General features: G+C 42.0%; 1 protein-coding gene across 1 annotated transcript in view; it reads right to left on the bottom strand.

Moving 5' to 3' along the window:
• Window positions 1-559: 559 nt before the first annotated feature.
• Tsga13 (testis specific, 13) overlaps window positions 560-11,170 on the bottom strand; it is a 47,124-nt gene continuing 36,513 nt past the window's right edge. The window contains exons 6-12 of the mRNA XM_013036412.1: window positions 10,241-10,247; window positions 9,867-9,945; window positions 7,833-7,904; window positions 6,636-6,836; window positions 3,487-3,611; window positions 2,439-2,566; window positions 560-735 (exon numbers count right to left, since the gene is read on the bottom strand). Of these exons, the coding sequence (XP_012891866.1) occupies window positions 560-735; window positions 2,439-2,566; window positions 3,487-3,611; window positions 6,636-6,836; window positions 7,833-7,904; window positions 9,867-9,945; window positions 10,241-10,247 (788 nt within the window). The remainder of the gene's footprint in view (window positions 736-2,438; window positions 2,567-3,486; window positions 3,612-6,635; window positions 6,837-7,832; window positions 7,905-9,866; window positions 9,946-10,240; window positions 10,248-11,170) is intronic.

Genomic DNA, 11,170 nt, shown 5'->3' with positions numbered 1-11,170 from the left:
CCCCGGCCGGAGCGGACGGCCCCTCACGCGGCGGCGCCCACGCCCCCAGCCCCGCCATTCCGGGAAGCAGGTGGCGGCGTGCGAGGGAAAGGGAGGGTTGGGGGTCCCCGTGGCTGAGGGTGGGCGTCAGAAGCCCTGCGCGTACCAGACTCCTCGTCCTTCTTGTCGAATTTTTTAATCATCTTGGACGACTTCCCAGCGCCCCAGACCCACCGCAACCGTCCCAGGCGCTGACGGCAAGCGGAAGAGACTGCAGGAAGGCCGGCCTTGTGCTCTTGCGCCGGTTGGGCCAACGGGCTGTCACTCGGGGCCAAGGCCCGCCCTCCCGGGCCGCCGCCGCTGCCCTCGCCCCCTGGGGACGCAGGCACGCCCTCTGCTCCTCCCCGCCTGTGCCGCATGGGGCGGAGCCAGAACTGCCCAGGAGCGCGCCCCGCCCAGCCGCCCGCTCCCACACGGTCCCGGCGGCAAGCCACGCCCACAGCAGCAACAATCTGTTTTATTTAGTTGGTGACTTGTGCTAGCCAGTCATCGGAGAGTGTGGCGAGGCTGGAAAGGCTTGTTACCGCTTAGTGACAGTGGCCTTCTTGATAATCCACTGCTGGGCCCTTCCGTAGCGGAAGGTGCTTTCCCCTGGCGCGTCCCTGGTGGGCTTCTGTTCCAGAAGAGTCGAAAATGTGAGCGGTTCCCAAACATCCTGGGAACGTGGTGTTTCTTGGCTCTCTGGCTGCTTGGAAACTACGACTAAGCACAAGACACCTTGATCAGTGTGTACCTCCAAAAGTACTAGAAAGGGACTAAATGAGAGGACAGAGAGAAAAGACCCACTTGAAGGGACCAGAAAAGCTGATCTTTACTCTTACCCAATTTATACAGATTTTTAGACCATGGACTGCCATTCCCAACCATCTTTTATCATTCTGCTTTCCTTCCCTCAGCCAAACTCACTGCCAGTTTAGTCTTCCTTAGTCTCGCCTTTTTCAAATTATTCTATCTGCAATCTTACTGACACTTAAGTCACTCTTAACTAAGTCAATGCACATTGAATATTCGTGTGCTTAGCCTTTTCTCAAAATATATGTTGGGGTTTTTTGTTGTTTTTGTTTTGTTTGGGTTTTTTGTCTGACCGTTTGATTGACAGACTTTTTCTTCTTTTGGCTTCAGTGGCAAAATTCTTGCAATCTTGCCTGTGGTTTGGAAATTCTCATTGTGAGATCTTCTTACCTCTCCCACCCTCTCCACTCTGGAGATGCATTTTACCCTGTAAATATCCCCTGAATCTGTCCCTCTATCCCTACTGCCATGATCTTAGTTCAAGTTCTTTAATCTGCCCCATAGACAGTCTTAGAATTCACCATTCACCTAATCATTTCTGGTGTGATCTTTCTTTGCTTAGATACTTGGTACACATTGTGTTGGGGGAGGGGGCGGTGCAGATGTTGGCTATCTCTTACTTGCAGTGCAGCGGCTAGTTCAGCTTCCTGCCTGGTCTGTCTTTCTTTAGGAAATACACCATAATCAGCCCTTTATGTACAAAGTAAATGAAGCACTCCATTCTCTTGAGAGAAATTGCAGTCACTATAACTCTCAATAAAAAAGGCTACAGACAGATATTAAGTGTTCTCTGTAAATGTGAATCAACCACATCTCGTGTAGGACCATGTTCTTTCAAAATTAGCAAAATTATAATCTAGATTAGATTCTAGATCTTAGAGAAATGCTCTCCCCTATTATAATTTAAGATTGACTTGTGTGCCTCAGCTTAAATAATATCCTTTAAGATTTAATTCCAGCTTGACTAAATGTGCCATGTAATTTATTACATTTGCCTTAGCTGGCTTCTAGAGCTCAACCTGTACTTTCAAGATGGAGTTTCTCCTGAAAGACATAGGTGTTCCTACTTAAATATTCTGAAAAGAATATGTGTAAAAGAAACATATTTGGGGGGAAGGACAGATCTTCTTCCTCTTGCTTGGAGCTAGGTAGAGTGGTGTCAGTAATCCTAGACCAATATTTTTTTACTTGAGAGAGGGCCTTCTGGTAAGGATGAAGAAACTGAGGTTGGCTGAGCCTGTATTTATGTAGTATCCAAGGTCCTTCCTGGTCTAGTCCATCTACCTTACGTACTGTAATTGCTGTCTTTGGTGCTTAATAAGTGACCAACACTTAGTAGGTACCCCATAAGTGTTGTTAAATAAGACAGTAGATGAGCATTCTCATATACCTTCTTTCACACAGTTCTATCCTAGCTTTCCCCAAACATCCCAAAGAAACATGTGGAACTTTATAACTTCTCTGCTACAAGGAAAATGGTGTCCAGAATCAGCATGAGAGATACCAGTTTGCCCACCTTCTAATTTCCTTAATGCCTAAGTGTCCGGTCCACATCCATCTCCAGTACTCATGTCAGTGCTCTAAACTGCAACATTGAAAGAACTTACCTCCTTTCTTAGTATCTTTTCCATAGCCTGGAGCAAAGACCAGTTTAGGGTACAGTTTCTTCTGTTTCTTCAAAGCATAGACTTCTGAGTATTTCCCTTCACTCTCGAAGTCCTTGTCAGTAGAAAACCTTAACAACAAAAAATATGCACTCCATTTAGGAATCCTAGAGTGGGAGTTCATGGCACCAATCACTTTAAACTGATTCCATCCTCAGAGATCCCAAAGGAGAAGTGTTGATTGGTACAGAGTGGGATTGTTGTTCAGTGGCCAGGGAAGTGACACAGCAACCCTTCCAGATACTTGGGAATCTGTTATCTTCTCCAATCTACATAGCTAGCTTCAAATAAATACCTCTTTTATCTTTGTATTGTCCTAATTTTTTAATGATTAACAAGGATATTTTATTGTGGGAACTAAGTCAAATCTTTTTTAAATTTAATTTTGTCAAGGTGATACTATAATTATTAACTCATACTGAGTTTACTCCTGTTCGTGTGTGTGTGTGTGTGTGTGTGTGTGTGTGTGTGTGTGTGTCCTCAGAACAGACTATAGAATTCAGCCCTTCCCTTCATTCTAGAAACTGGCTACTTGAGTTTATCATTGCTATGTCTCTTTTATTAGCATCTCAAAGAGATTTGTTTGTTTGTTCTTGGTCAGTTGTGGGACCTGAACTCTGGCCCTGGGTCCTGTCCCTCGGCTCTCTACCACTTGAGCCACAGCGCCACTTCCAGCTTTTTCTGCTTATGTGGTGCTGAGGAATCAAATCCAGGGCCTCATACATGCAAGGCAAGCACTCTACCACTGAGCCACCTTCCCAGCCCCATCTCAATGAGGTTGAAGGTCAGGTAGGGAAACTGTCTTATAGTTATATGGCTGGACTGTTCCCTATGACCAAAAGTATGTGAAGAACATTCTCACTGCTCCCTCTTCAATACAAACTTATCCCAAACCCCTTTGAGTCTCCTTTTGTGTTGAATTGTATTAGAAAGAGAGATTAACATAAAGACAAGACAGAAGAAATAAGTACAAGCAACCCACTGCCTTCACCTAAACCACTGTTTTTTCTTGGGTGTGGAATCGTCCATCCTTTTCAAAGGGAAGGTTGTTTTCTTTTCCTGAGGCATCTTGGGTAGGCAGACTTTCTCAGTGGGTTTAGGCTGACAGCAAATCTCCTGTGGCAAGGCAAGAAGAGTAAAGGAGGAAGTGAGATCTGAGTCCCTTGGAATTTAAAGGCTGGACTGAGTTTCAGGACTGTTATAATTTCCCTAAACTGGTACAACAAAGCCTATGGGAGAGGGAAGTGAGAACTGGGATACCAGGATAATGTTTATCTACCTCATTGCCAGTTACTACACCTTGGAAGTGAATGGAGGAGGATATGGTTTTGGAAAGGGTAAATCAGTAAATCACCTGGGCATCAAATATGTGGCAATATATTAGGGAATAGATCCATGAGCTTCTACCTTCCTTTCTTAGTGATTGCTGCCCTTCTCCATTTTCCTTTCTCTGTCTGCAATGAAAGGCATGAAATGGAGGATTTGTAAGCTAATAATTTTATCATTCCTAAAGGTCATAGAATCAAAGACTTTCAGAGTCTTAATTCCAGTCTGACTCTTCAACTGACACTCATGTCTCCTCTATAATTTCACAATCAAGCACTCATTCTTCCTATACCAAAAAAAAAGAAGAAATGTAGTTTCATTTTCAATTAACCAATCATTATTTTTCTGCAAAACAGAAAAATCGAATGCTTCTTCCACAGACCTCAAAAAAATTGAATAAATCTATCATTTTCCTCCTAGACTTCATTTCTTCCAGGCTAAAATATAGTCAATATCTTGAACTTTTCTTCTTATAGCATGGCTTTAGTTATCTCATTTTCCAATTTATCTCACTTGGGAAAATTGAAATTTATCTTTTTTTTCTTAATATATGGCAGTCTGAAATGAAGACAAAATGTCAGGTGCTGCATTGCAGGGAACATCCCTTGTCCCCATTTGGTCAAAATGGTTACCTCCCCTGACAGCCTTAGCTAACCCCATGATCTAAAACTGCCCCTCATACATCACCACATTCTACTGTTTGTCCTGCTTTGTCTGGTACCTGACACATTGTATGTACTCTGTGTAATCATTTATTTGCTTATAGTCTGTTTACCTTGCTACACTTAAACTTCATAAAGGCAAAGACTTTGGCTTAGTCATTGATTTAGCACTAGCATCCTTTAATAGTGTATTGTTCATAGTAAGTGCTCAATAAATATTTGTTGAATGAATGACCAATCAAGATATTGGGCGTTTTCTTTTAGAATCTTTTCAAACATACTTGCTGTTACTAAACTATGTCTTTTTTTAAAAAAAAAATTCTAACTCATTCTCTTTAAGCTTTAGCTTTAAGTAATAAGAATCTAATTCAAGTTACCTAATTAATAGGTGTCTTAATGACAGAACATGTGCTAGGAACTAAGTCATAGCTAATGACTCCAGCCAAAACAAGAGCAGAACTAACCTCATCAAAGGAAAACAGAAAAAGTTATTAAGAATCCATGATGGCCCCAAGGACCACCATCTTATTTTGACCCTAGCATATCACTAACACATCCCTCCTGCTTGCCTCCTGTCTGCTTTCTTTCTCTGTCTCTTGTTCATTCCTTAACTTCTCCCTACCATTTCCATCTGTTCCTCCTTCCCTCTCTCCTTCCCTATAACTTCCACCTGCCCTTCTTCCTCGTGGAGGTCCTTTTATGGCCTCCTTCTGTGTACCATTTCAGCTCCCATTTCCATTGCCTTAATATTTTCATTGCCCAATGTAAGGTGTCTGGGCCAAGCATTTAACTGTGAAAGAAACATCTATGTATTTCACAATTTGACTACTAGATCCCACACTATTTCTAAAGCATGTAAGTCTGAACATTAATGCTTTTCTTGTACTCCATTCTAGGTTCAACAAAGATTGCCATTCTCAGGAAAGGAAGAGGCTACCATATGGATGAAGAACCACCATAGATATTGTATATGCTAGATTTTACCATTCAGAGAGCCTTACCATCCATTAATCCAATTTAACTGATATGACAATATGTTCATGGGTATGATTTGGTTCTACCTCTGACCTCAAGGGTCCACAAAGGTCTAAAGCTCCTCTTGTGTCCAGGCTACCTGTTAGCCTTGTTTTCCTTCTCTGGATTGAGCAAGGAGACAGTCCTGGCCTGGCATTTGTTTCACAGAGCACATTATACCCACTAGCATGACACATACCCACTGAGCTTACCTTCAAAGAACACAAATTTGAGACCCAAGAGAACACAGGCAGGCAATGAAGTCATTCATTCCTTTGCCAACATTGGATATTGGCATTCAATCTTCCACTTGAAGAAGAATCTAACACAGTCATTCATTTAGCAACTAAACAAACACTAATTCCAAATTCACCACATTATGTTAGAAGGATATGCCTTGGGATACCCGACTCCCAATAATCTTTTGTTTGCACTTTCACTTATTTTTTTCCTCTTAGACTAAACCTGCCTTGAGGGCTGTCAACAACTTTCTTTTGTTGTCTTTCCTAAATATCTCTTAAATCAATTCCCTTCACTTCTGTTACTGACTTCATTTGAACCTTTAGTATCTCTTTATCTTGACTATTATAGTAATAGCATAACTAATCTTTCTGGGGCTTGTCTTTTCCACAACTAATGTACCTTTCTTCAGCCTGCAAAACACTTCCTGAAACACAAATTTGATTATACCCTTTTATCTCCTGCCATTTACTCTCTTAAATCTCTCTGAAAGCACCTCACATTCTCCCATCTTTAAGCCTTCACACTTTGCTTTGATTGGAACATTCTCCTATTCTTTTATTGTGAGTTACTTCCTGATGATTCCCTTTTCCCAAACAGAGCCACAGCTCTCCCTTCTACATTACTTCTATATTTTGTATATTCTTTGATTATCCATATATCCTGGTATAGTAGAATTACATTTATATATTCTGTTTATTGATCTCCTATTAGATTCCCAATTTCCAGTTAAAACTCCATATTATCCCTGCATTTTACAAATGTTTCCTAGGCCCTCCAGGTTCTCTTTTGTGATAACCTATGTCCAGGAATGAGAAAGAAGAGGGAGCTTCTCAAGTATGAGGCTTGGAGTTAAGTTAGCTTCTTTCTCCAAGCGAACTCCTAAATTTTTAGGGACCATTACCTGGAGTATCATCCTGGAAAAGTATTTTGGATCATTATCCTGATTGACATAGCTGGGAAGTGGGTTGTTGGTCATGATCAGTGAGGTCATATCCTGATCAAACTCCGATAGTTTGAACATGAAGCTGGTGATATTTCTGTTTCGAATCAGAAGCTTATGCAGTGAGGAGGGCTTTAAAGGCTCATAGTACAGGGCCTGGGCAGATACAGAAAGATTTCCAGAAAGACAAAGATTAGACTAAGACAAAAGTAGCAGATCAGTTGGCTAATCTTTGGCCTCTGAGAAACTGGGTCAAGGCAAGCAAGGGCCGAACAAATCTACCCATAATCTTCAGTATCGTCTGAAACTTTCAGAAGCTTTCTTATCCAATCTGAACATCCATTCCCCTGCCTATAAACTAAGGGGCTAGGGAAATGCAACTGAAAAAGTTTCCACAGGAACAGGAACAAGATGATTGAAGTCTTGCAAAGAAGGGTAATGGGGCTGGGGATTTAGCTCAGTGGTAGAGAACTTGCCAAAAATGTGCAAGATTAAGGGTTTAATTCTCAGTACATACTGTCCCCTCTACCCCCCCACACAAATAAAATTGTTGTAAATAAATTATCTTTTTTAAAAATTGTATAATGTGATGCCCAATAGAGTGAGAGAAACTAAGTAGTTTCTATGTGGCTCTAGCTGATTGGCTTTCTTTCCACACAGGGACCATAGCTCAAGGCTTCCTTTATTTGTCTTCCCACCCACCCACCAACACCTCTCCTCAGGCATCTTGCTTTAACTGGTCTTCATAAGCTCAGAAAGGAAAGGCCCTCAAGAAACCCTGCTTGTAACCTAAGGTGTGGGTGGGGGAAGGGGCAGTCCCATAGAGTTTGCTTTTCTCTCAATAGGAGGATTAGAAAGAAAGAGAGGAATAGGGATTCGAAATATCTTCTCTGGTGATAAGTGTGTTTTCTCCAACTGGGGGGAAAAAACCAAAACAAAAAACACCCATCTACAGAGACCACTTTCCTTCCAGGTCCCATTTCACCCCCTGATGCCAGGTAGGACCTCAGACTAAATCTCTGGAGTTGCTCTGACTCCCTGTCCTAGGAGGAAGGGGGCAGGTGAGTTATGGAGGCTTTTGGAGTACTGTGCAGTGGCCTCTGCACTGCTGAGACACTCCCTTAGAGGTCTTGGGGGAGAGATGCCACCTACCAAATTTGGATGGACTGTGTAATACCGGTTGTTCGCTGGGGTAAATTTTGATGGCCCAACCGTATCAAAACCCTAAAGACAAAAAAAAAATCAGAATTAGTGGTTTCAAGTCACACCAATCTTTTAAAATTTTAATTAGTTGAGTCAGAGTCTAGATTGGCCTAGAATTAGCTCTGTGGCCCAAGCTGTCCTCTAACTTGTGATCTTCCTACCTCAGCCTTCCAAGTGTAGGGATTACAGGTATGTACCAACATTCTCAGTTCAAATGGCACCTCATTCCACTCATCACCTCACCTTATTGTCACTACAAAGAGGTGTACACTAAGAGAACACTGTGCCTCAGGTGTTGGGGCATGGGTTTCTGGAACAAGAGTCACAGCAAGGAGAGCTGGGTTCTGTGACCTACTAATAGGGAAGTTTATACATGGAAACTGGGGCAGCCTTTACAAATGTCAGGTAACGCTGTTAGAAGGTGAAGTAGACAAGGGCAGCACCAAAATTCAGACCAGGACAAATCATTCCATAGACTCCCACCCCCTCCTCTGCCTGTTCCATATCTACAGGAGTCAGATCAGGCGACAGTCACCATGGCAGCAGACAACCTTTAAGGAGAAAGCAAGTAACAAAAGAACAAACAACCTAAAGGTTGTGGGTGCAACGTGGGGGGGGGTGTCGCTAAGGACAATCCTACCAACTGAATAGGGAGTGGCACCCTCACAAAGGATGCGCATTTTGCAATTTTTTTAAAAAAGATCTCTGCAAATTATGATTCATCCAGAGACAATGTGAAAAAGAATCGGTATCTGCTGTCTGCCACTCTGCTTGTTGTACTGGAGGTAGCACTGGTGATTTATGGACTATTGGTGTCCTGTCTGGCAGTGAAGATTGCTAGGTCTCTTCCATTGCCTTCCTGCTGCTCCCTGCACTGCTGCCTCTCGGCTTGCTTAGCTCTAAGTTGTCTAAGGATGAATCAAAGGTAGAAAAACACAAGTAGTTAAAAAGCTCTGAAATTAAGGGAGGAAAAAGAAGAAAGCACAATCCTGTCTTTGGATCCACCTTTTTAAAGCTTGCCATGTCCCCCAAGGAGGTAGTGTATATGATGGGGTGCAGAGGATAGGAGATATGCACTAGAAGTGAATAAAACAAGAAAGCATATGGAGAAAGGGAAGTACTAAGAAAGGAATAGAACCATGAGAGAGGTAACATTATTATGCTACAGGAGGAAAATGCTAGCAGTGGGCATTCTTGAGGATTGGATAAAACACCAGAAAAGCAATAACTCCATATGCTCCTTTAGGAAAGATGAGCTGAAATATGGTATCAGTCCATAGATACAATGTTTTTATTTCTATTGTCTTTTGAAAACAAGTCTATGCACTCAAAACAAAAATGTATTAAAAACCTGCTTCACCACTATGACACATGGAATCTATTTATAATCAGTAGAAGTCTAGGAATATTTCATTTGGGGTATGAAGAGTTATTCTCTTAAAGGTTTGTTATATTTTTAGGGGGGAAATTCTCTAAGGAAAATGTTTTAACTTCTGAAGTTGTCTGAGGTATTGCATCTCGGTCCCAAATTATCTCCCAGCAGTTGACTTAAACTTACAAGAACGTTCAAATTGGAATATGTTTTTAATTTTGTTATGTTGACTTGAATTATCACTGGCAGTTGAAGTGAAAGTTGATCCGGAAAATTCACTTGAGTATGATAATCTTGGGAAAGCAATGGAATTCTGGCACAAGAAGTAGGCTTGAAGTCTAGGTAAGTCTGGGTTTAAAAGTCCCCAAAATAGGTTTCTAGTTCCTAGGTTTTTTGTGTTTCTGGAGTGTGTGTGTGTGTGTGTGTGTGTGTGTGTATTTCTCACTTCTGTGCCTCTATTTTTCTTTCTCTAAGTGAGATAAATTAACCTTGTTTTATGTAGATATTTTACTCCTTTTTGCTTCCTAATAGGAAGTTTATAGAGCCAATTTGTAAGGTATCCTAAGCAACCTCAAAGAAAGATGACACCAGAATGCTTATTACTCACTTACCAAGTCACCATCATCAGTGTTTTGTTTCCAGAGTTTAACTGGGGTAGTTTCTGAAGCCTTTGGTGTGGCAATCTGAACCCTGAAAAAGAGGCAGAACATCTCAATGCATTTGTTGACTCAGAGTCCTGGCCTTCAGCATGTTCTCAATCTCCCCCAGCTAAGTTCAGGAGCTACACAAGAGGCTGAGATCTGAGGATTGTGTTTCAAAGCTGGCCCCACCAGGAAGGTCTGTGAGACTCCAATTAACCACCAAAAAAAGCCAGAAGTGGCGGGATTTTCTTTCTAGAACTAGTGTAGAAAAGGAATCTCCAATAGCAAATATTTTAATATCTCATTCTGCTTCTTGACTTACTTCTCTATCCCCCACTAGATACCAGATCCCTTTAGGAGAAAAGGGTAAGAGAAAAAATTACAATGTTGAATAATAAAGCAATAATAAAGCATAAATTTTTGGATTCCTTTTCTTTTTAAGCCCATTTGCTGCATGCCCTTAGTGAAATATTCTCATCACCAAAATCAGGCTAATACTACAAATAAGTGGTCCCCTTCCTCTTTAGAGATGGTTCCATTTGGAAGTTAAACTAACTCAAGTACAGAATTCTGCAAGTACCTCGACTGAACCTCTCTTTCTTTTAAAAATAAAGACAGTCGTGAGGACGAAATATGAAAAGTAGAAATAGCTAAACTATGCTTTTGGTAGATAAACTAGCTATATTCATTTGGTGCAAATAATCCCAAATCCAGGATCAAATTCTGCTCATGGATATTAACTTTTTTTTCTTCTCAGTCTTGGGGTTTGAACTCAGGGCCTGGGCACTGTCCCGGAACTTCTTTTGCTCAAGGCTGGATACGCTACCACTTGAGCCACAGCGCCACTTCTATCTTTTTCTGTTTAGGTGGTGCTAAGGAATTGAACCCAGGCTTCATGCATACTAGGCAAACATTCTACCCCAAGCCACATTCCCAGCCCAAACATTAGCTCTAATCTATTGTTAGTGTGCCCTCCCTCTCAGGCCCTCAGCTCCTCCCACTTCAACAGTCTCCACCCAGACCTGAACTCCACCCTACCCTAGAACTCTCCCAGGATAGGTCCCCACACTCTCCAGCATACCTCCCATCTCTAGCAGCAATGTTACAATGATGCCCCTGAACAGGGAAAGAAGCCAAATTGCTCCCTCTCTGGTGATGGAGATGGCCTTGTCAGCCCCTCTGATAAACCCCTTCTCCGGACTGTGTCCTCATGGTTTTCTCCGATGGGTGCTTTCATTACTGACTACCAGTTGCACTACTAATTCAGGCAAAAT

This window comes from Dipodomys ordii, unplaced genomic scaffold (genome assembly GCF_000151885.1).
Source record: "Dipodomys ordii isolate 6190 unplaced genomic scaffold, Dord_2.0 Scaffold285, whole genome shotgun sequence".
NCBI classification, from domain to species: Eukaryota; Metazoa; Chordata; class Mammalia; order Rodentia; family Heteromyidae; genus Dipodomys; species Dipodomys ordii.
This window is presented reverse-complemented; position numbering and strand designations above follow the sequence as displayed.